The following is a 24,562-nucleotide window of genomic DNA, read 5'->3' as shown; positions in this document are numbered from 1 at the left end:
ATATTGTAAAGAAACACATTCCATAATACACATGATCAATTTCTTACAACAATAAACAACGTCCGAGACATATGATTGAGGTAAAGTAGCACACTAAAAATACAAAGCAAAGTCACACTCTAAATATATGGAGATGGAGATTGTATGTCACTAGTACTACACTACTCCCTATTACAATTGGCATTCATTCTATTATTCTATATGTTTACATTAAGTGAGAAATGTAATGATTTACATGTTAATTGTTATGCTTATGTTTAACGATTTTACCCAATAACAATAGTCAACAGATTTTGTCAATTGATGCAATAAAATAACTCTGCAACAAACCATAAGAGTAACAACCAGAAAAACGTCATAACGCTCCAACTTTTTTTTTATCAAAACCTAAGCTATGAAAAAGTGACATTATGATAACTCAGAAGTCATAAGGAAAAGGTCCAATTCAAGCAGAATCCAAATGCAGAGCTTTATACGTTACATGGTCTTTGCTTTAGAAGTCTTGAGCCATTTCTGAGAGGGCACGAATTGTATTGCTTGCCACATCTAGAAGCTGCAAGTACTCATCTGCCCCATCTACAAGTCGCTGGATACATTAAAAGGAAAAGATATGAGATCTTTTATTTATCACTAGAGGTAACAGAGGCATGCTTAACAAGATTGCAACATATCTAAGATGCCAACTTGACTCAAAACTCGTAATATAATTGAGTCAAGATGTTGGTAATGAATCTAACTTGAGTTTTAAACTAACTCCATGAAAGAGACACAAGTAAGAAAAATTAGTACAGGAAACCTTACCTTATCAGTTTCAGCTAAACATTTGCAGATCTTAGCCTTTTGGATGTCTGTTATGTCATTGTCAGCCTCCACAATGATATCGAATAGCTGAAAGAGAGTTGTATAGAAGTGGTTACAGCCACAATTGCATGACTTAAATGGGGTAAAAATAAGAGAGGGAAGTAGAGAACCTGATTGATGATTTGAGATGCAGGATATCCTTCTGCAACTATGTTATCCACTTCCTTGTTTGCAATATCGAAATCACCACTTTTGCATGCAGTAAAAAGTTTAGTGACTACCTCCAGGGGAACTACCTGATAGATTCGTAAGAGATCCAAATTAACCGTCATTCAATCTGACTTGGTTGAACCTGGCATACACTTATGCAAAACTGGCATCCTTACCCCAGACACATCGAGTAAATCTGTAGAAGTTATCGTTGATCCAAACAACCGAGCCCCACTCTGTGATTATCAGGCAGAAAGACTGGTTCACATTTCTGTTGTCAATTTCGTCTAATAACAAATGTTTTAGATAATTATCTTACCTGCAGATATGTGATGGCCCTACGGAGATCCCCTTGTGATATGGAGCTCAAAGTTGAAAGAGCCTAAAAGGGAAATAACTATAATAAACAGCTTTTTCACAAAACTAAAACAACAAGGCGAACCTTAAGGCTTTTGTTCACACCTCTTCATCAAGGTTGAGACCTTCTTCATTACAAATATGCATTATACGGTGAGTCATGACTTCTTCAGAAAGTGGTTTAAATCTGAACTTTGCACACCTGGAAGCAAGGGGCTCTATGATCCTAAAGAGCAAGAAATCAAAGTTATAAGGGTGATCAATATCAGTAGGTTCATAGTTCAGCTCCACGATATGTTCTTTGTTATGAACTTGAGTAAACAAAAATTCAACAAAAAGCTCAGTATGGGCATATTCCAAATTATAAACAAAAATGCAATATTTAACATAACCAAAGAGAAAATTGGAGAATAAATGAAAGGGAGATGCAAATGAGAACAGAAGAAAAAGAAAAGGCCATTGGGAGAGACAGAATTACCTGCTAATGTAATTACATATGAAAAAGAATCTGGTGACTTTGGAGTAAGTTTCCATAGTGCGCCTCAAGGCGTTCTGGATAGTCAAATAAAATAGATCACGGTAAATACATATCAAGCGCACCAATGCGGAAGAGAAAAGATGTTCAATATACCTGAGCATCTTCTGTCATTGAATCAGCCTCATCTAGGATGATGATCTTAAATGCTGGGCATGGATAACCGCTGAAGAATCAAATTGTAGGTGTTAGAGGAAATACAAACCACACACAGTAAAAACGAGAAAATGACAACCACAACAACAAAAACTTAAGAAAAGCAAATAAAAATTACACACCCTTGACGATGATTAGACCCAACAGCAACAGCAGCAAAATCCTTGATCTTTGTCCGAACAACATTAATGCCTCTGTCATCACTCGCATTAAGCTCCAACACCCTAGACTTGTATAGCTCAGGTCTGTAAAAACTCTTTGGTTAGTTTTACATCCCCATGGTAAATCCACAGATTTGACCTTGCAATCACAGCAAGATGAAATAACAACACACTGACAGTCTCATGAAAACACATTAGTGATATTACTCCCTAAAGTAGCTGAAACTAACTCATATGAGACAACACGAAAAATAGCTTCCAATTTGCTCGAAAGAGGAAACAATCCGAACTCAAAAACCTAATAAAGACTTACATAGCAAAACGATAATGATAGTGTTATTATGAACCGACATCTTAATATAACGTCTAGCTACCTAGTGAGACGACTTGGTTTTTTATTACGCAACCACAAAGAGCCTGAGAGTGAAAATTATCTCAGAATCTGCATCACTTATTCGAGTTATCTAAATCACAAAGCTGAATGTATCATATCAAAGATCACAAGGTCTCTCATACAAGTTAAGCACACACTAATGAATCCATCTAAAAGAATCCAATCCATAACTAGTGCATAATGTAAAAGATACAACACACTAAAATCAGAATTTTGTATCAGATGATAGAGTACCCAAATAGCTGGTGGGCGATGGCAAGTGCAGTAGTGGTTTTTCCTGTCCCTGGCGGTCCGTAAAAGAGCATGTGCGGGCACTACAACAGAGACACAGCAGAAAAAGGAAAAAAAAAAAAAAATCCAAGAACCCAGAATTTAGAGCAGATACGAAATCTAGGGATTTCAAATGTGTATCCGAAAGTGAACCCAATGCACAAAAATCAAATTTCAAAATAAGCTGAGAGTTATTATAAGCAAAAAAATTACATCAGCAGTCTCGAGAGTGTTGGTGAGGACCCGAACCACCTCTTCCTGGTGAGCCACGTCCTTAACCTGCTTCGGCCGGCTGAAACCAAATCGGAAAACAATTGAGTCAAAATAAAATCCGTTACAGTTTCCGTCAACGGAGACAAAGATGAGTAAGAAGAAATCGTACTATTTCTCAACCCATGGCTGTGAGCTCTGAAGAACTGGCGCCATTCCTCTCTTCTCTCTCTCTCTCTTCGCCTTTTTAGTTTTTTCTTCTTCTAATTTTCGCTTCCCAGTTCATTCCCTCTACGACGGAGACTCTTTATAAAACCCTTGTGCGACGTTTTCCCAATTTTCCCGCTCCCGCCGTAAACCCTCCAACTCAGTAAGAGGGTTTGACATCTTTACGATATGACATACATACATAGCGATCTCGATCTCATTAATAGAAAGTTTTTATCTTATGCATATACATTGACAGTCTTCATATACATTGAGTCTCATATTACAACCTGGGATACTGAATCTTTGAAAAAGGATACTCTCGTACTCCACACTCACAACCATATATGTACTACTTATAGATAGATATCAACAAGAGATTTTTCGGCCTTTTAGTGTAGGGTACTTGTTGAGCCAGTGACAGTCTTCGAACGAACAGCTCGAAATATTCCTCCTGCGTAACACCACATCATCGGGGTTGATGAACCGAGGCGACCATGCCGGTGTCCCATCTTCGTAAGAGTTATGTGTCAGCCTCTTTAGATTAGAGCCATCTAGTTTCACTGTGAAGATATCGCCATATGGTTGGTAAGAATGAGGGTTTGAGATCGGTTCCGCGGAGATTCCAGCATAATCAGATGTAAAAACTAAGGATTTACTGTCAGGGCTAAAAACCGGGTGGTTAGTTCTCCCACCCGTCCCGCTTTGGATAAGCTTCCTTAACCCTGTTCCGTTTGGATGTATCAAGAACAGCTCGAAACTACCCGAGCCAGGGCTTTCTCGATCAGATGCAAACGCGATCCATTCGCCATTCGGTGACCAGTTACACATTGTGTCTGTCCACGCACCTTCGGTTAACCTCCATAGACCACCTCCTTCGCCTTTCTCAGCATCCATTATGTACAGGTTTTTGTGACCAGTCCGGCCCGAACGAAACACTATCCTCTTACCATCCGGAGATGGCCATGGGAAAGCATTGTTCTTCCCGTTAGTCGTTAGCCTCCTAACGGACGAGGACTTGTCAGCTGCATCCACATCAATGGAGATGACATCAACCTCTGTTCTCTCTGTCGCAAACGTTGGACCTGAGCTAGAATAGACAATTCCTGGTCGAACCGGATCCCAAGCTGTCGAAAACGCCATTCCATTATACACTTCACGCTGCCTTGAACCATCGGGCTTCACCACAAACACACCAGGCATCCTGACGTATGCGATACGATCACCCTCTGGTGAGAAGGAAGGAAATGAACCATCGATTCTAAAGAGAGAAAGATCCTTTGTGGTGGTTTGAATATTCTCTAGGAAAAGCAGAGGACTTCTCCGTCCATTAGCCTCGCCTCTACAACTATGGTACCCGACTCGAGACGCATCAGGGGACAAGAACGGGTTCAAATGATGACTCTCCGGCGCAACCAAACGAGTCAACTCAATAAACTCATTCCTCTCCAGATCAAATAACTCCACGTGGCGGTAATCCGAGCCAGGTCTCCTCGTCGCCACCGCTATGAACTTGTGGTTGTTCGGTGACGTTGCCGGTGTGAAAGCGTGAACTCCAGGTGGTGTGACTCGCTGAACTGTCACTGACTCTGTAGTCAACCGCTCGTTATCAGGTAAGATCGCTCTGTACACACTGATCCAACCATCCTCCTCGCTTCTTCTATGGAAATACAAAGTGGAGTCATCGACCCAAGACGGCCAACCACCGTGCTCCACCACCTTGACTCGGTGAGTCCCATCCCGAGTCAAGAACACATAAATATCCGTACTTAGCTCTTCAATTTCCCCAGTCCAGCCTCTCTCTCCGTAGGAAGCCACCGCCGTCAAATTCCCGGAAGGCGAAACCGCGGGGCTAAAATCAGCTACACCACTGGGTGTTAACCGTCGGGTTAACCCGGTTCTCAATTCGGTAGAGTAAATAGCGGTCCAGCTAGTTCTAGGCTCACCAGAGTTCTCGTGAGTTGACACGTAGACTAAAAACTCACCACTCAAACTAGGCTTATCTTTAAACGAATTTACCGTCATGCCACTCCGTTGATCAAACCCGGATAACAACAAAGGAACTTGGACTCGAGACGCTGCTTCTAACACCGATCGTCGTCTCCTTTTGGAATCAGATTCGACGCTTCCGTCGTATATTAGATCGTAGTATAAGCTAGAAGTACCGTTTCTCTCGGTGACGTAGATGAGATGCAGAGGAGACGAATCTTCTAGTTGAATTTGGGTTTCATCTGGTAAAAGAGAGATGAGCGCCGGAGAAGGAGACGGGAAATAGCCGTTGAAGTTTACAGATTCTCCATCGGTGATCCGAAACTCGCCGGAAACTGACGGCGGTTGAGCCGTTGAGAGGGCGAATATGTCGAATTCGTAACGCGATCGTCCTAGAGTGGTGAATATGATGGTGTCTCCATCACCAACAGCGTTTGAATTTTGATGCTCCGCCGTGGATGCGTGAAGAAGCATAAGCAGAAGAGACGCGAAGAAGAGCATCTGAGCAATATTCATGGCTGATTGTTCGATGGTAAGTCGTCACTCAGAAGAGACGATTGATAATCTCAAGTTTTATAAGGCGGAGGAATTTTTCAGAGTGTGGTGTCACGTTTCAGATAAGTTTGACACGTGGCTATCATTTGTAACGTTTCTGACAAAAGTATATATCCTCTCTATGTGATGGTGCACACATAATGTGGATATTATTTTAAAAAATAATGGAAATGTTAGAAAATAACATAATCCGAAGAGCAAAGTTGAACATAACAACTAACAACAAATAATTGCGACGGGATAACACACATTCGAATTGTTGCGCGCTTGCTTATCCATTGTCATTTTCACGTTTACGTCTTGAAATCTTGGATAGAGCAACTAGGACCAAACCTCGTAGGCCAGGCGACATCAACAGTAGCTTTGATCTTAGGGAACCACATGGGTGGTCCATCTTCCACGGAATTGTGGGTAAGCCTCGTCAGATCAGAACCGTCCAAATTCACCGTGAAGATCTCACCACCCGCGATGAAGAAATGCGGTACTCCGATGGGCTCAGCCGAGATTCCAGCATAAGTGGTAGTAAACACGATTCTCTTACTGTCGGGACTAAACGTCGAATGCATCGATAGCCCACCGGTCAAGTTCTGCGCCAGCTTCCTTAAACCGGTTCCATCCGGGTGAACCACATACAAATTATCTAAAAACGTACCGGGAAATTCTCGGTTCGATGAAAACACAATCCAATTACCATCTGGTGACCAAGTAGGTATCGAATCGTTCCAGTTTCCATTCGTTAACCGGAACAAACCACCGGATTCACCTTTCTCCGCGTCGATTATGTAAATGTTTTTAGCACCGGACCGAGCAGAACGGAAGACGATCCTTTTACCGTCAGGTGATGGCCATGGAAACGCGTTGTTCTCGCCGTTATTCGTTAGTTTTTTAACGGCGGTTGACGGGTTTGTTGCATCGACGTTAACGGCGATAACATCGACTAGAAATCTCCCTGGTGGTATAATGGGACCTGCGCTTGTGTAGACGATGCCACGTCGAACTGGATCCCAAACTGTTCCAAACCCCTGAGGAAGCACCTCGCGTAGACCTGAGCCGTCTGAATTCACAATGCTAAAGCCTTCTGTGGAAGAGATGAACGCGAACCGATCACCTTCGGGAGAGATAGTCGGGAACGCACCGTCGAATCTGAACAGAGAGAGGTCGTCCGAAGTGGTTTTAAGTTTCTGGAGGAGGTTGCGAGGAGTTTTACGTCCGGTTGCGTCGCCTCTGCATGTATGGTATCCGACTCGGGACGAGTCATGGGAAAGAAACGGGTTAAAGTGATGACTCTTCGGCGATACCAAACGAGTCATCTCGACGAACTCGTTCTTCTTCAAGTCGAAAAGCTCCACGTGGCGGATGTCTGATCCTGGCCTCCTCGTGGCCACAGCGATGAAGTCGTTGTTGTTTGGTGACGCGGCTGGTGTGAACGCGTGAATACCCGGTGGCGTGACGCGTTTAATCTTAACCGATTTGGTGTTAACCGGTCCGGTTTTTGGTAGAATCGCTCGGTACACGCTGATCCAGCCGTCGTCGCATTGCCGGTGGAAATACAGAGTTGAGTCGTTGACCCAACTTGGCCACCCGCCTTGCTTGACCACCTTGACTCGCTTAGTTCCATCACGTGTCAGGAAAACGTAGATGTCTGATGAACCAGTGGCATTCTCAACCAAGCTGAAGACCCAGCCTTTCTCTCCGAAGGAAGCCACGGCGGTCCATTTACCAGACGGAGACACCGCCGGAGAAAAATCAGCGATTCCAGGTGGTGTCAACCGCCGAGTCGACTTAGATTGTAGCTTGGTCGAGTAAACGGCGGCCCAACTAGCCAATGGTTTACGCGGGTTCTCATGTGTCGACACGTAGACGAGATGCTTGTTAGTCAAGACAGGCGTATCTTTCATCGAGTTCACTGCCATGCCGCTATGTTGTTCATCGCCGGAGAATAATGGAACGTGAACTCTTGAGCCGGAGTTGTCGTTGTGGACGACGTCGTAGTTTAAGCTAGGTGTTCCGTCTCTCTCGGTAACGTAGATGAGATGTACAAGAGACGAGTCGTGTGGTTGAATACGAGAACTATTGGGTAGAAGTGAGATAAGAGCCGGAGATGGAGAAGCGAAATGGCCGTTGAAATTAACGGAGTTGCCATCGGTGAGACGGTGCTCATCTGCTGGAGATGGTGGACGTTTGTTTGTTGGGAGTGTGAAGATGTCGAATTCGAAAGTGGGTCTTCCTGTCGTCGAGAACAAGATAGTGGAGCCATTCGAAGTCGTGGGCTTGTTCGATGAAGCTGACGATAAACAGAAGAGAGATATGAGGAAGAAGAAGAGAGTGGTGTTGTTTATTTTCATGGTGGAGAGTACTCTTGTTTTCTGATTTTGCATGTGGGCGGGAACATTTTATAGGTGAAAGTGGTGACATGGATGATTGACACGTAGGTTGACTTTTATACAATCTCTATTCGTATTTATTTTGTTATTTCTTATGTGTTTTATTTTTTTTTTTCATTTTGTTTAGATTTTAGTTTAAATTTTTGTAAATCACCTTTCAGAAAAAGGTTTTCCACAAAGATACTTAATTTTCTATTAAAGTTAGTATTTGGGTTTGGAAGAGCCGAATAGGGTTACTAAATTGCTTATCCTACTTTAAATAAAGACGTTCCATTGATCATAACTTTCCGTTAGATCATAGTTTAATCAAAACAATTTACAATATTTCAATTGGGTACATACATGGTACATTTACAAACTAAATAAAACTACAAATGCCCACATGAAAAATATGTAAAAATTATAGTGCCTATTGCCTAGATACCCATAGGTTTAGGTTACAAAGAATCAAGGAGGATAACATGAAATTATAATTTAACACTAAAAAGGTAAATAACTTCCGATTTTGATTAAAAAACCTTAAAACTCTTATTTTATTCATCTAAAATAATTGTAACTATTGAAAGTAATTGTTGTCTTATTTCTAGTATTTTACAAATTTTTACACATTTATTATATATGTTATGATAGAGATATTTAATTTTATATCTATACAAAACGCTATTCATATTTTACTGTGTGTTGTATTTTTAAAGAAAAGTAATAATAATACAAACATGAGTGAATTAATTGATGAATTATTTTGTACATCCTAGATGGAGAGAGAACTCCATAATTATATATAGACTAGATTAGGACCGTGCTAGAGCACAAATTGAAATTTTTTTTATTTATATTATAGTTTAAGAATAAAATATAATTTATATGATATTTTTTTAAAAGTTTTATTGGATAAAATATTATACAATAAAAGCATATGCTAAATATGATAGCTTGAAAAAATCTTTATTTTGTAAGTTTTATATTGTTAATTTTATAATCTTATGTATGAGATATGATTATGTTTGTTGTTTGTTTTTATTTTAATTTTTGAACATGTTTGGTGAAAATATTTTAATATGACACGTTATTAGGTAAAATTTTATTCTAAACTGCACAATAAGATCTCGAAAATCACGATTAAGTGTGATTGCCAATATTTTATTCCTTTTTATACCTAACAATATCTATTTTGTAACAATACATGAAATACTAAAGATTTTATTTTGGAAATTGTATAAATCATTAAAATATTTTATTTAAGAGGATTTTTTTGGGATATTCTTAAGTATATATTGACCAATTAATCGATAACATTTTTGTAACCAAGCTTTATTTAATCTATAATCTATATTGTAGTCAACTTATAAAAATTATATAGTTTACAAAATGATTTGTGTACATACGTTTTATTATATATGAGATTTAGGAAATTTTCTATTTTTGTTTATTAAATAAAACAAAGAAATATGCTATGGTTAGGGTTGTTTCCTTTTATTATTCTGTTTTTATTTCTTGAAATGGCAAAATCAATCTGACTTGATATTTCTGGAAATGGGAAGATATCAATCTAAATTGAAGCCTTGAAGGTGATGGATCAGATAATACAATTAGAGCCATTTAAAGAGAGTAGTGTCTTGATTGATGACAACAACAAAATCACTGGATGGGATAGCGAAAGTAGATATTAGCATTTTCAATATGTGGCCGTAAATCTGATTAATATGTATGTATGTCTTTATTTAGCTCGGGGAGGTCCTGCGTGGCTACATACACGTAGATCTCAAGGTTAACTTACTCTCAAAACATTATCTTTTTTTGTTGCACAAGAGTATTTTCCATGTGTACATCTTTAACGAAGTCAGTAGTTATGCTTCCGAGTTACTTACCCAAAATCTTTTACAAAAATAATTATGAACGAACTACAAAAATAACTATCGGGCTACAAAAATAATTATGAACGAACGAACGAACATACATATGATCATATCCATGAAGATACCAACGAAAGCATTTTGTTACAGTTATGGGAAATTGGGATTGAAATACACATCAGTGAATCATCTCGACGCTATAATAAGTAACATTCAATATATGATCTTCTGAGCTTTTGGGGCTATACAATATCCCCCATGGATTTTTTTTTTTTCTTTTTTTGGTTGAGCGTACAGAAGAAAGATTACAAGTATCACAAGTAGACAAGAAGATTAAAAACAAGAAAAGACTGAAGGAAACTCACAGACAAATTATGTGGCACAGACTTTAAACAAACAAGTATCAAGTTTCTTCAAGTGCCTCTATCTCTTTAATCATCCATTGCTAGAAGTAATCAGTCCCGTTTCAGGGTCTATCTGAAGCAAACTGTTGTAAAACTTGATATGGAGGCAGCCAGATCCACAACATACGGGCTTATGAGAGCTCCTCCTTGTTGAACTTGTTCCAAGCTTCCTGTACAATGCAAATCAGTAATGAGTAACGGTTTGTGATTCTATGCAAAAGACGAGAAACTTAACCGTATATCTTCAAATTACTAACACAGAGACACGTCCAACCTAATACACCTTTTTGAAATATTGTTTCCATAAAACTCTACTGATCGGTTTGGAGGGAACTAAGATTCTTCTGTCAACATTCATCTACATTAGATTATAGAAAGAGAGCTGCTCATATTTGAGAAAATACCTTCAAAATGTCAAAAACCTTTTCGGCAATATACTTCTGTTCAAGCGTGGCTCCCTTTTGCTGAACTTTATCGGGATGGACATACAGCGTTGCCTTTCTATAGACTTTCTTTACTGCTGACGAAGTGATCAAATCTGTTAGAGAAACGGCCTCCCAACCACATCCAGGCCAGAGTACCTGTCATCGTTCAAACAGAACCAGAACTCAGTGAAGTCAGGAGGATCACATGGTCAGACAGATGTAACAGAACATTAAATTATAATTCATATTTATACTCACAATTTGCAAGGAAGATAACAATGCACGCATGTTTCCTTCTTTTCCAGTTGCCCAACGCCTTATCTCAGTATCAACAGTCTCAGAAATCCTCTGAAAAGCAAAATTAACAAGAATACAATCGTTGGTATTTAAAAAAGCAACAAGGGGTCTCTATGTAGAATTACGAACGGAGATATAAATGTCAAAAACGGCACTATCATAGTGAAGACTAGCAAATCCAAAAAAGGTCAATGTCCATAAATAAGCATTATGACAATGAAGATTCAAACAACAAGATCAAGAAAAGCATTACTCACAGTTCTCTGTTCTTGTTCAATCCGAGATTGATGATCACGGTTATTCATATCAGCAACAGCTTGTGCCTACATTTTAAAAGGCACTGAATTGTGTAAAACCATCTAGAACCAAAATATACAATCAAGTACAAGCTTAACACTGATAACAATGATAAGCATATCAAAACTTAAACTAGAAATTAGTTAAACTATGCCAGACGGTTATGATTATCGTTGATTTTGACATGCTGGCAGGACCATCAAATTGAATAAGGGAAAACCTGACGTAGGGAAAACACCTTTTCTAGAGAACTTAACTAGATTTTTGAATTTGGAGGGGTACTTTCAAGATCAAAAAAAGTTATCATAGATTTTCATATCATCATAAGTTGCAGAGGGAAACAAAATTAAGGGTTGCAGCAGAAGATTTAAAGAGAAAACCAAAATAACAACACATACCACACGGCTCTTTGTTCTCTGTTCACGATCCCATCTGGCCTTTCTTCGTTCTTCGCTTTCCCCTGGGATTTCCTCGAATTGTCTAAATATAGGATCCTCTGTAGATAAGGAAACGTTTTTTAGAAACTAACTCTAAAGTAACCAATTGCTGGAAAAGACATGTTTCAACATATACCTCCAAAAAGTGCAGAAAAGTCATCCACCAGATTTGCTTGAGCAGGAGGCTTCTTTGCATTAGAAACCCCATTAGGCGTCTTCTTTGGCACATTGGATGGTTGCTTGCGAGATGTCTTTGCATCAGAAAGAAGAATAAGGATACACATCAAGTACACATTTTCTTTATTATAAGTACATTGGAACTTGGTTATATTTTGAAAGTCGTTCTTACTTCAGTTGTAGTAGTCCGTGACTTTGGTACACTGCTGGACCGATATCCAGCGCTGAAAAAGGGGTCAAGGTCATCTACACCAAATTCTTTATTCTTTGTTCCAGCATCTTCAGCTTCTCTATATTTACTAGCAGTGTCAGAAGCGGAGGCACTCCGTCGCATAGCACCCATGGCAAAGTCTTCAAGTTCGTCTATTGAAGACATTCCTGAACTCTTAACTGTGGAAATAATTACTCGACTAGTTAGAGCACAATCAAAAAATGGTAAACAAAACCTCTAGTAATTCAACAAAATTTCAAGTTATCAAAGAGATTAACCTCTGTTCACTTTTTGTGTTGGTTTAGGCGGAGGCTTAAGTATTGATGATGTGTGTGACGTAGTTGAAGGTTTTTTCCCCTGAGAACTAACTGAAGCAGCAAATTCTTCAAGTGGATCCACGAACAGACCAGGAGAAGAATGTGATGCAGACGCAGTTGATTCTAGAACCACAAAAGGATCAGACGAATCAAAGTTCAATGTGGTCGTCTTGCTGAAATATCAAACCAAAAAACAAAATATCTCAACAACAGAAAAATTCAAACCATAAACACTTAAAAAAAACAATTTCCTGTACAAAGATGATCGTATTCACAAGCCACAAGAACATTCCATACATGAAATGACATAAGAATCTCAGACGTTATATCTATGATGCAATGGAAACTAGAACCAAAATCAATAGAAATTTGGCTACAAGCGTCACAAACCTGCTAGTCGCCGTGCCACCAAAACCGGGAATCAAACCATCATAAGAAGCATCATTCTTCCCCAAACCCAACAAATCATCAACCGCAGTAGCGTATTGCTTTTCAGATGAAGAGAAAGACCCAAACAAATCATCATTCTTAACATTAGTAGTAGCAGAGGTTTTGGAAGACGGCATAATACCACCAAACAAGTCATCATCAGACGCTTTATTTCCAGAATTCCCAAAATTGGAGAACAACAAACCACCATCATCGTTGTTCAAAGAGGAGGAGGACTTGCTATTATTATTATTAAAACCAGAAGAAGAAGATGACGACTTGTTCAACCCAGAGAAAACATCAAAATCGTCAAATCCACTAGAAGAATTCGAACCCTTTCTATTAATATTATTAGTAGTAGAACTCGCCGTAAAGAAGATATCGTCACCATCGTAGACAGAGCCATTACCAGAAAACGACGTCGATTTCGATTTCGCGTTAACACCAGAGGAAGAGGATGAGGCAGTTGCGAAATTCCAGCTCTGAGCATTGTTGTTGTGATTATTAACGGAACGCTTGGAAGCAGCCATCGGAGCAGATTTACCTTGAGGCTTAATCCCGTAACGCTCCGTTAGAACTCCAAACTCGTCCATTTTCCGCCGATTAAAATCGAGATTTTCAAAAAGAAACAAATTTCACGATTCCCCTAAAAATTTCAAGCTATACCTATTCAGATCGATCCCAGGAAAGGAAACAAGAATAAAAAAATCACGGATCTCACGTAAAAATGGGGAAATTTTCTCAATACGGAAAAGGGGAAATCGGAGGAGAGAAGATTTACGAGAATCTAGCGAAAATAATGTCTCTCTCTCTCTCGCTTTAGAAATTGATCCGTGAGGTACCGCACCGACGGTGTGGAGACGACGACGATAGATATTTTTTTGTATGTTTTTTTACCCATAAAAAATAAAAATGAATAGGTGGGTCAGAGAGACAGGTGGCTTTTGCTTTAAAATTCCCACCTTCCTTTTTTTGTTTTTCCGTTTTCTTCTTCTTACCTTTTATATATCCTTCATAAATATTTATTTTATCAGATAAAATATTCCACTACATTATTAATTAAGAAAATAATTCGTTTTAATTATTGTTTTCTTTTAGTTGTCATTTCTGTTTTTTCTGCTTAATATGATTTCTTTTGGGTATTATTACAGTCACATTGCAGCAACTATGACATATTTCGTCCAACCTACTAGAATGTAATAATATCAAAAGTGGTTGGAGAGATAGGTGGATTTAGCTTTTTTAAAAATTCTCACCTTCCTTTTTTGTTTTACTAGATGTTAGAGTGAGTTCTTACATAATCGATATTCTACCTTTATAAAATAATATAAATTAATATGTTATTATCTCGGTATACATCAAAATTTAAAGACAACATAGTATGAATTTAAATAAAGTACAAAAATCAAATTTCCTTTTGATGATAACATATTTAGTGCAATTAAATCATTTGTATCTTAAATGTCATATGCCATATATTTTTGTAGTTGTAGTCATATTTCAAAATCATTGTGATATATATTTTCATAAAATTTATTTTGTGGCGTTAGTTATGCATATTTTTTTATTTATTTATGGTGATAGCTTAAAGAGATTTAAAATGTTTCAATTAAGAAAAATTCATAAAAATAAACAGTAGGTTTGCAATGTCTCATACATATATAACTAAGTGAGTCTAACCATAGATTATTAGACTAATAGATTTTCCATAAAAATAAAATAAGAAAAATAGCAACTACTCTATTATGTTATTATCTTAAAGTCTTTAATTATGTCTGGATTTTGATTATATGAAATGATAATGTTTTATATACAAAAAAAAAAATAAACTATATATCATATATTACATGTATATCCTATTCAAATAAACTAAACTTTTATTAAGTTAAGATATTATTGGTTAAATGAAGGAAAAATAATGATATTGTAGAATTTATAAAATTATATAAGATTTGAAATATGAGGCGATGAGAGTTATAGTGAGATATGTGACTTTCTTTTAATAGATAATACAGAAATCAATGTATCAAAAGTAAATATTTGAGAGTTACAAAACTGCAATTAAGTGCATACTAATATACTTTTAACATGTTCAATTATATTAAATTAAATTCATTGAGAACACTACTATGATATTATTATGGGAGTTACAAATAAACTTTTATACTTTTCCAACTCCTAATATTAAAACCCATTTAATTTAAAAGTGAGTGTTGGTGAATCCATAATTTGATTCAAAAGTAGAATATGTTACACATTGATCGTTAAAAGGAATAAGAACATCTAATTCTCAAATAAATTTGATTTTTTTTTGTTAAAACCAACATATGTGAAGTTAAATTTAACTATAGAAATTTTTAAAATAAATATGAATAGATTAGAAAGGCAAGAAATACAAAAAAATATATTTTATTTTTATAGAAATAAAATAAAAATTGAAAACAATGTTAAATACATATAATACTTTCTAAATTAAAATATATAATCAAACTCTTACAACACATATGAGATATAACAACATTTGATATTGTTGGGAGAGGAGGAGAGAATGGTTACTTATAGATGATAATCCAAATTAGATAATGAAGATGAATCTTTAAAAATAAAACAATGTAAAAAATATATATAATATTTTCTAAATTAAAATATAGAATCAAACTCTTACAACACATATGAGATATAGCAACATTTGATATTGGTGGAAGAGAAGAGAGTGATTACTTATAAAATGATAATCCATATTAGATAATGGTGATGAATCTTTAAAAATAAGAACAATGTAAAATATATATCATGCAGTCTCTAAAATCATTAAAATTTTATAATGATATTCATTTGATTTTTGTAACCCATACAACAAAAATAAGAAATCAAAAACAAAAAAATGAAAAATGATCTGAGGTATTGTGGAATAGAATGAGAGAATGTGAAAATGAGAAAGTAAAAAAATGCTAATATGAGAGAATTAGAGAATGTTTATTTATATGATAAGAATTGATGAAAGTTATATTTAGAATTATGGGAGTTACAATTATAATTTATTGTGTTTGAATAAAATTGAGTGGTGGAATATGATTAATATATAATTTATTTTATTTCAGTTATAATTTTATTTTAATGTGTGAGTTATTGTTTTTTTTTTCTTCTGCGACGGTGTTGGCGTTGCTCTGTTTCTTTCTTTCTTTGTGTGAGTTATTGTATTGTGTTAATTGAGTCTTAAAAATTGTTTAAAGTACAAATAAAAAATTAGAAAACATTAAATGAAAATCAACAAATAAGGAGAGGAAATCTTACTTTTATATGATTAATCAGAACAAAATCTCATTTACAATATATAAAAAAAAGAGAGAAAAAAAAAGTATTATTAGAACATCGATAACGAAGAAAAGTCAATACTAAAACCTCAATCCGAAAAGTCACAAGGAAAAAAAGTTATCATTCTTTTATGAGAATTAAATCAGGCATGGTCTGTCCAGTCTGTCCAGTGGTAGTAGCCTGAGTCGCCGTCATGTCACCTAATTTTCTTTTCTTGCCAGAGACTGGCTCAGGTACTGGTTCGACTTCCCAGAAGTTGACGAACTCTTCAACACTCCCATATTTCTTATCCCAGTTAACCTGTCATTCATTAAAGGGGAAAAAAAAACAAAGTCAGAGATATCAACACTGGATCAACTTAGTTTATATACTCTAGTCTAGTGTATATATGAATTTAATACCTGTAGTTGCCTCCAAGGAGATCCGTACCAGTCCTTATCCTTCTTAATGCTACTAATGACAGAGCCTTCATGACAAATGACCCTCAGCTGATCTTTAACCATAACCCACTTCCTCACTTTCATCCCTGGAGGCCAAGTTACGTTCCATATAGCATTATAAACTCTTTCTCTGTCAAGAACGAAACTCGAAGAGCCAACATGTGGATAGTATACAACGTCAAATGGACGTCCTATCTGTGACTTTGCCAAGGCTTCACCTAAGGCCTCGACAGACAATAACCCTTTACCAGTCCGGATTAACTTTTGTCCACCATGAACATCATTAACCCTTGTAGGGTAATGGAAGAAAGAATCAACACTAGCGCTTCCTGGAACAGTTACTCGCCGGATTCCAATAGTCAAACCAACTCTAGTTTTTACAAATACCAGTGAGTCTCCAGGGGATAGCTGCTTCGTCAAGACAAATCTGTCCCAGCCATCAGTAAACTTATGTAACTCCAGTGTTGAGTCATAAGTGTGCTTCAGCTTCCACTCCTGGCTGTGGATGTCATGGATGGACAAGAGAGTGTCTTCCTTTGGTAAGACTTTATCAGCGCCCAAGCAAGCTGCAGAAATGGTGCATTCACCAGGATTTGTAACATCACTCTGGTCCAAAACTTTTATGAACCCATCAGCGGATCTGATTGTTTCCCTGCAGCAAGTCTCCTCATTTGGATCATCGTCAGACGTTGGAGGTTTGAGCTTGAAGTATGCAAAGACTTCATCAGTCTTAGGGTCCGCAAGATATTTGGCAGTGACAAGTTCGCACGGTACCATAGCCAAATCAGAACAAAGGTACCTCACTATATCAGAACTAGTAAAATTCTCCACATGACCTTGTGGGGAATAGTAGACACGACCTTGTAAATGATCGAAATCAAAAACCCCAGCGCAGTATGCCCACACTGATAAGTCTATAGATTTATCTTCTTCTTCCATCCTACAAAGCAAAGCAAGAGTATATCAAGAAAAGTAAATTACCAAAATCGATTCTTCTTCTTTGCAAAAATTCGATTCTTCGAAACCCAAATCTCAAATCCGCAAGTAATCGGAAAAACAGAAACCATATGATTATTTCCCAAACCCAAATCTCAAATAGCAAGTAATCAATCAACCAATTTACATCGCAATAAACGCAATTCGATCAATCAAACGATGTAAATTTCACAAAAAAGAGTACCAGAAAATAGAAAAGTATCGCAAATCTTTCACCCTAACTAGACATTTGTTACGAAAACCTTCGAATCTTTCAAATCGCGAACGCTAGTTTTAGGGAGAATCATAATATAGAAACCTACGACTCTTTCCCAGATTCCTTAATCCGATTACACGCACATCGATTAGCCTAAAGTACCTGAGATTTGGCAAATTTGTGTTGAAGACGCGAGGGGGACGAGCGTTGTTGTTCTTGAGCGTTAAGGCGGGAGAGGACTGGAGTTTGTTTTTTTTTTCTTTCATCTTTGGGGTAAAAGGAGTGTGTGTAAGTTCGTTAATGGCTTCAGTTATTATAACGAGACGACGGCGATTATGTGGGCTTTTTCTTGCTTCGATAATATTATGTGTGGTGATGGGTGATGTTTATGTGGGCCTTTTCCATTACTGTTATTGGACCTCCGTTATGCTTAAAGAGATTGTTCTTATTATTTCTGAAAATAACTTCGATACTAAAGAAAATATCAATACAATAAAAAAAGAATGCGTTGCATTCCTGGTGTGACACATCAGCCTTAATATTGAAGCTGGTGTTGACACATGTTAAAATCAACAGCCAATGAAATTATAACAATAATACATGTCAAATTTCTTTTAACAACGTGGACACATCAATTTCTTCTTTTCTTCTTTTTATCAGACGCTTTCTTCTATCTGTCGATCGATTTCAGTAATCTTCTCTTCTTAAAGAGATTTCGATCCTTAGCACAATCGATCGTCCTAATATTATCCGATTCTATAGAGCTATCTCTTTAAGAGTTTATCCAAAATAGTACTTGGCTCTCATACGCTCCTTCCCTCACTCACCCTCGACTCAGCAATTATTCACCGCCGGTGTTTCAGTGACGAAGCTTGGCAGTCAACACCAACGTCGAAGACTTACCGGAGAGTTCTCTACGGTACCTTAAATCTACACCCTCCTCGTTTCCGCTTTGTTTATGTATCTAATTGAATGACTTCGTTTTTGAGATCTTTCCTGGGTTTTTTCTTTTGGCAATCGAGATTAGAGTTTTTTCTATTTTGGGTGTTTTTGTCTCCAGCTTCCCTATTTCGATTATGTGTTCTTCAACTGATTTGTGTTTCACATTTGGTTTCTCCAGTGATTTTGAGAAACCTTAGCTCAATGATCTGTGTTTCACAACTTGTTTTCGAATTTGATGTTCTTGGGATCTTTATTTTGAGCAAGGAGTAGTATGGAATTTTGGTTGAAAGGAGTAAACTTGCTTCAGAGGATTAGACATTTAGACCGATCTTAATCTTTTTGAAATGGTATGAATTTTGATTGTTTTCATGATCTTTGGTGTTTGGTTGAATCTGGGATAATTGTGAGTTTTAATTCGAATCTTTGCAGACGGAGTTAGGATCTTGCTAGGTAAATCAATTACCATAACCTGTTGCTTTAGTTTCTTCGTTTGGAGCCAGTTTCAAAAACTCCTTATCACTTACCCCTATTCAGATTTGACTTTTGCTTTCTATGGCTCCTTATCATTTTCAATTGAATGATTGAGATGAAAGTAGTTAATCTATTTTCTTTCTGGTTAGGCTATACCAAGACGGTGAACTCTTGGAGAAATACGTCAAAGGTAGCTGATACATCATACATGATTCTATCACGTCGCTATTGTATTGTGCTTTGGCTGGTTTGAGTTTTCTTCGTTCGTGTCAGGGGAGGCAAATACTCAGAAGAAGATGCTAAAAGGCGTGGTTCTTAGTGTAGTAGCTTATTGTCATCTTCAAGGCGTGGTTCACTGTGACCTCAAACCCGAGGTTCGGTTTCTCTTTCATGGTGATTAGTTTCTTCTTCTTAAGTTTGGTGGCTTCACTTCTGTTCTGACTTTACCAATGTGATATATTATCTCTCTGTTTATTGATGTTTTTTTTCTCTGTTTCTTTGTGGTTGATTTTGCAGAGAATAAAGTTTTAAACTTTGGAACAAATTCTCAAGCCTTATCTGGTAACACACACCAAATTCTTCTATTATTGTCAATGGCTGTGTTTCTCATCTGTTTTTGATATGTAAATTTCACTTAGTTAGCTTCCACATTCCTTTTGTTAACTGCATAGTAGATCTCTCTCTTATGCATATCTGGTTTTTTGCATTTGATCTTCTGAATGTTTTCTTATGGTTGGCCTTTGATTATTTTTATATATGCATATGGTAGTCTAATGCTTTTGTTAATTCACATCGTCGGTGCTTGATTGTTATATATGTACAGATTTGAGCCCAATGGCAACATAAGATAATCAAATTAAAAAATTAATCTTAATTCATATGTTTAAGTTTAATGTCTTTTTTGCTCCATATTGTTTTGGGAGGTGGTTAGGACCACATCTTCGTAAGTCGGTTTATCATTTTCTTTTTCCAACTATGTCGTCAATCTGGATCAGAGTTTCTGAGGATTATCAAAGTTGTGGTCAACATATTTACTCATTTTCTTTGGATGAATTTTTGTTTGTTTTTGTTGTATATTCCATGTATGGTTATTTTTTAACAGTGATTTGTGCTCATTAGCTGCTTTTATAAGGAGGGGCTGCTTAAATTTCTGCCTTTACATGTGGTCTATTTGGAAATTTTTAGGAATCGAAAATTATTTGTTCATAGGTTTAGTGAGTTGTGATGAGAAAGCTAACACGTAAGTAAAAAATAATGATATTGAAGAAGTATGTGCTGGTGATATGATTGAAGAAGCGTGTTATGCTTTTATCGTTGTTGGTGATCCTTTTAGGTTCAAAATTTGAGTTTTAATGTATCGGTATTCAATTTTATAGCTACTGTAGTTAGTGGGATACTACTATGCAGTTATTTTGGGATTTATGTTTGATGTGGTTTTTGTTTTTTTTGCTGGATGTACAATTTGCAGGGCTACAACTTATAGTGATCTTGTTGTTCTAGCTAAGACACAAAAATGTAGAGGTACTGCACAATCTCGTTCATTATGGAGAGATTGTTTCAATCTCGTTCTTCACTGAGACTTGGAGACCCGATAGCTTTTATGAGAAGATCGAGAAGGACCGCTCTCTTGGACTGCACACTCTCTGTTTGCTATATATCCGAGTGAAAGAGCCCACCTTTGAATCTATTTGCAGAGGACGGAAGTAACAGTATGAACCACCCAGGTATATTACTGTTAATACAGCGATCGAGCAGCTTCTAGAAGTTGAGCAAAAGCATGGAGAATCTGTTTATGGTTCATGGTGAAGACACAAAGTGTGTGGGCTCTGCACTGAGGACCATAAGATAGTTGTTGGAACCATAAGACTCGAGAGTGTTGATTTTGGAGACTGTTGCATTAACTTGTGATTGTAGGCAAGACTCATCATTTGGAAGAAGAGATGTTAGATTTTCATAAATATTAAAATGCAGACTAAAAGACCACAAGAGTAAAGAATACTTGTATTTTTGTTCGAAAAGCTTCACAATGGAGCAAGAATAATGAAGATGTTTTTTGATAAAGAGATTGAAATTAGGAACCGATAGGTGTAACACTTTTCTTCATTTTTGTTTACTCGTAGTTTTGATGTTACATAAGCATAATAATGATGTGATTTCGAATATGGGAAAAAAGTATATTGATGTATTTTTGGTTTTGGTTTGAGGCAATCTTTGCTTTAGAAAATTTCATTATGAAATTTATATGGTATGCTTGTGGCATCTAGAGTTTTTTAATATTTAAATATTAGATTTTGTTTAATGTTCACTAATCATGTTTCTTAAGGTAAAAAAAATCAAAAATGATAATCAATCAACACAGGCAATAATTTTTTTTTATTATAAACAGCATACAAAAATTACTTTAAAAAATATTAAAATACAAACAATATAAAAAACAATCCCGTGGCGTAGCGCGGGTACTATCGTAGTTCTATATAAATATACATGTTTTTTGTTTAAATCTAGATTTTCCTGTTGTGTTTTGGAAAAAAAAAAACTAAATACAAATCACTATGATTGATTTTACAACTGCGTAGTAGTAACATGTGTGTATAACTAAAATTACTAGACTATTGATACTGTAACTGTAAGCTAGAATTCTTATGTAATTTTTTTAATCATACGTGCTAAATTTATTTATCAATATTGGTTTGGAAATTCCCCTTATTTATTTGGTTCAATATCGTTTTATGAAAATAAATATTCCAACTGCTATGAAAAACAAAATTGAATATATTACAAATTTATGTTTAATTCTTCCTGTGAACAAGTATTTTTTGTTAAAGTTTTCAAATAACTGAAACTTTCGAGCCCCTATGTTTTTCAATTGCATGTATACGAAAAATAAAGTTAAGAAAAAAAAAATCCTTATTCTCAACCAAATCGTAAAATCAAATGCCAAACCCAAACTGAACCAAAATCCAAATTGAAAATCATTAACAATTAGCAATTGTTGTTTCAACAACGAAATGATATATTTTGTCATTATCCTATACTTAACAAAAAGGAAACAACATTGTTGGCGAAAATCAAAACAATCATTAAATCAAAACAATATTAAATATAAAATAAAAAATAAAAAATTTCCATTTAACCTAATCAGAGCCATAACTAGCTCCCTTATATATAAAACATGCATAAACAGACAACGACATTGCAACAAGCTGATCCATAATTATAAACTAAAATATCTTTTGTGTTGCATCAGGAGGATATTGGTAGAAGTTCTATTGTGTATTTTCAAACTTGCCGTGGAATTACAAATAGGACAATGTGCAAAGTTCACTTGCTTTCTTGAAAAGACGAAACCTTCTTTTAGAGAAAATAATTTGAAGGTTGCTCTCAATTTTCATTTTCACTTTTTCATCTCTATCTTTTGACGACATTTGTTACTTCTCACAATTTTTTCAAAAGCTTTGGATTAACAAGAGACAAAACTGATGCTTAAGAGTAGAACAGCTCCCTTTTATTTATACAGGTATGTATAGGGGCGGACGCAAGGCATTGAAGGGTGGGGCACGTGCCCCACACTGTTTTTTTTATTTTTTTTCCTTTTCTTCATACAACTTACTCAATTATCTTCAGTCTAATAGGTAATTTTGAAAGGTGCCCCACTCTAATTACAAACCAAAGATGTGCCTTAACCCCAAACGGCCAAACCAGTCATATCAAAGAAGGAAATAAAATATTTCAACCCAAAATAAAACACCCATATAAATTTTTTTATTTCTTATAAACAAATGTATCCGACAATTATTTCTTTTAATTGTCCAAAGGAAGCCTGCGAATTGTAATAACAACGATGGAAGATTTATATTTAGCAATATAGCATCATTGACCTAGTTTTTCCTCTGTTAACTAAAACTTTTTTTTTAATTGTTTTTTTCTTCCAGTTATAACTTCTAAAACAAACGTGTTTATACTTTATAGGAAGTAATTATTTTGTGATTAATTTATTCAATGGAAAATTCTCTAGTTAGAATTATCGTTTTTATTATCTAGTTTTAAAAAACTATTTTCTATGCTTTAAACTTATGGGTTATGTTATTTTATATTATAATTGATAATTTGTTCATATATCAGTATTTCAATCCAAAATATAATTAATGGTTTCTAAAGGGTAGTCTAATTTCGTCTAATTTGTTTTGTTGAAAAAAAAAATTGATAAAGTGACATGATGAAAATTTTATTTAGTATAAAAAACCTATTATAATTTTATAGGTTTTTAAATTTATAATAGAGCTTCTTTTCATGTTTATATAATTTTTGTTCTTTATATTGTGCCCCATGCTAAAAATGTTTCTAGATCCGCCACTGGGTATGTATTACACTTGGAATCATTTATCATTATAAGCCATTCTAAGTACTATTTTTTCTTACTAATCCTTATTTTGATCAAAATTGAATTTTTCCATCTAAGTAATATTTCATACTTATCTCTAAAATTTCTCAAGGGTAAAAAAATTTATGGTAGTTCATTGTATTAGTTTGACAAATGTATGCATCAACTCCCCCATAAGAGACACAATAAATTATTTATGAGCTGTTTTATAAAGACCTATTCTATATATTGGGGGAAAATTATTCATTTTATTTATTAGAGCTATTTTTGGTCTTTTTTCAAAGCTAATACAAGTAATATATACTGAAAAAATTATAATCTATTTTTGAGACATTACAAGCATCGCCACATCATATAATCTAGATAAAATATACAGTTGTAATTTTCATAATAATATAAAATAGAGATTAAATGAAAAATGCTTAAACTTTATCAAAAAAAGACATGAGAAGTGCTTAATTAATTAAATTCAAATAAAAATGGACTACATGAAGTTTAAAGTTTCATAAGTTTTGAGTTATGGGCCCAAAATTTTCAAGATATATATGTACAATTTACTAGAGTTAATGTTCCTAATGATAGTGAATAATGTTTGTCAAAATAACCATTTATAAGATATAGATAAAATTATTTATACTCAAGTATTGTAGATTTTCTCACTATCTTTGTTCTTAAATCAGCGATGAATACAAGAAGCAAACATACTGAATGTAAAGGAAAAATAAACTCAAGTCTCACAACACAA

The 24,562-nt window shown here is 35.7% G+C and overlaps 5 protein-coding genes and 1 pseudogene across 5 annotated transcripts; 1 reads left to right on the top strand and 5 right to left on the bottom strand.

Annotated features, from left to right (window-relative positions):
* Window positions 1–280: 280 nt before the first annotated feature.
* Window positions 281–5,929, bottom strand: LOC104756506 (replication factor C subunit 4). The gene is made up of 12 exons (XM_010479108.3): window positions 3,267–5,929; window positions 3,098–3,176; window positions 2,849–2,928; window positions 2,182–2,304; window positions 2,000–2,069; window positions 1,847–1,920; window positions 1,474–1,594; window positions 1,331–1,393; window positions 1,188–1,247; window positions 972–1,097; window positions 802–888; window positions 281–586 (listed from the first exon to the last, which is right to left on the bottom strand). Exons 1-12 carry the CDS (start codon window positions 3,308–3,310, stop codon window positions 494–496), a joined length of 1,020 nt encoding a protein of 339 aa, XP_010477410.1. The 5' UTR covers window positions 3,311–5,929; the 3' UTR covers window positions 281–493.
* LOC104756505 (uncharacterized) lies at window positions 3,522–5,806 on the bottom strand. The gene has a single exon (XM_010479107.3). It carries the CDS (start codon window positions 5,804–5,806, stop codon window positions 3,671–3,673), a length of 2,136 nt encoding a protein of 711 aa, XP_010477409.2. The 3' UTR covers window positions 3,522–3,670.
* Window positions 5,930–5,969: 40 nt separating the features above from the next.
* On the bottom strand, window positions 5,970–8,252 carry LOC104756504 (uncharacterized). The gene has a single exon (XM_010479106.2). The coding sequence runs from the start codon at window positions 8,221–8,223 to the stop codon at window positions 6,139–6,141; it is 2,085 nt and encodes a 694-aa protein (XP_010477408.3). The 5' UTR covers window positions 8,224–8,252; the 3' UTR covers window positions 5,970–6,138.
* A 2,073-nt stretch (window positions 8,253–10,325) lies between these two features.
* LOC104756502 (uncharacterized) lies at window positions 10,326–14,064 on the bottom strand. Its single transcript, XM_010479105.3, has 9 exons — window positions 13,038–14,064; window positions 12,609–12,820; window positions 12,292–12,509; window positions 12,079–12,193; window positions 11,904–12,001; window positions 11,466–11,531; window positions 11,170–11,259; window positions 10,891–11,067; window positions 10,326–10,656 (listed from the first exon to the last, which is right to left on the bottom strand). The coding sequence occupies exons 1-9, from the start codon at window positions 13,667–13,669 to the stop codon at window positions 10,618–10,620; spliced, it is 1,647 nt and encodes a 548-aa protein (XP_010477407.2). The 5' UTR covers window positions 13,670–14,064; the 3' UTR covers window positions 10,326–10,617.
* Window positions 14,065–16,354: 2,290 nt separating this feature from the next.
* On the bottom strand, window positions 16,355–18,342 carry LOC104759336 (auxin response factor 17-like). Its single transcript, XM_019238883.2, has 3 exons — window positions 18,186–18,342; window positions 16,793–17,771; window positions 16,355–16,691 (listed from the first exon to the last, which is right to left on the bottom strand). Exons 1-3 carry the CDS (start codon window positions 18,287–18,289, stop codon window positions 16,512–16,514), a joined length of 1,263 nt encoding a protein of 420 aa, XP_019094428.2. The 5' UTR covers window positions 18,290–18,342; the 3' UTR covers window positions 16,355–16,511.
* A 2,069-nt stretch (window positions 18,343–20,411) lies between these two features.
* Window positions 20,412–21,497, top strand: LOC104759335 (putative diphthine methyl ester synthase pseudogene; annotated as a pseudogene).
* Window positions 21,498–24,562: the final 3,065 nt, after the last annotated feature.

This window comes from Camelina sativa, chromosome 17 (genome assembly GCF_030686135.1).
Source record: "Camelina sativa cultivar CO46 ecotype springtype chromosome 17, ASM3068613v1".
Lineage (NCBI taxonomy): Eukaryota > Viridiplantae > Streptophyta > Magnoliopsida > Brassicales > Brassicaceae > Camelina > Camelina sativa.
Note: the sequence above shows the minus strand (reverse complement) of the source record. Positions and strands in the feature narration are given on the sequence as shown.

Bases quoted from the DNA above. Each gene is read 5' to 3' on its own strand.
- LOC104756505 (XM_010479107.3), bottom strand. From the start codon at position 5,806: ATGAATATTGCTCAGATGCTCTTCTTCGCGTCTCTTCTGCTTATGCTT.
- LOC104756506 (XM_010479108.3), bottom strand. From the start codon at position 3,310: ATGGCGCCAGTTCTTCAGAGCTCACAGCCATGGGTTGAGAAATA. The intron at 1,595-1,846 runs GTAATTCTGTCT...CTTGCTCTTTAG, and splicing joins ATATGTAATTACATTAGCAG to GATCATAGAGCCCCTTGCTT. The intron at 1,098-1,187 runs GTAAGGATGCCA...CGAATCTATCAG, and splicing joins ATTTACTCGATGTGTCTGGG to GTAGTTCCCCTGGAGGTAGT.
- LOC104756504 (XM_010479106.2), bottom strand. From the start codon at position 8,223: ATGCAAAATCAGAAAACAAGAGTACTCTCCACCATGAAAATAAACAAC.
- LOC104759336 (XM_019238883.2), bottom strand. From the start codon at position 18,289: ATGAAAGAAAAAAAAAACAAACTCCAGTCCTCTCCCGCCTTAACGCTC. The intron at 17,772-18,185 runs GTACTTTAGGCT...TTTGCTTTGTAG, and splicing joins ACAAATTTGCCAAATCTCAG to GATGGAAGAAGAAGATAAAT. The intron at 16,692-16,792 runs GTATTAAATTCA...AATGAATGACAG, and splicing joins CTCCTTGGAGGCAACTACAG to GTTAACTGGGATAAGAAATA.
- LOC104756502 (XM_010479105.3), bottom strand. From the start codon at position 13,669: ATGGACGAGTTTGGAGTTCTAACGGAGCGTTACGGGATTAAGCCTCAA. The intron at 11,260-11,465 runs GTGAGTAATGCT...TTTGCTTTTCAG, and splicing joins TTGAACAAGAACAGAGAACT to AGGATTTCTGAGACTGTTGA. The intron at 11,068-11,169 runs GTGAGTATAAAT...GAACGATGACAG, and splicing joins TGTTATCTTCCTTGCAAATT to GTACTCTGGCCTGGATGTGG.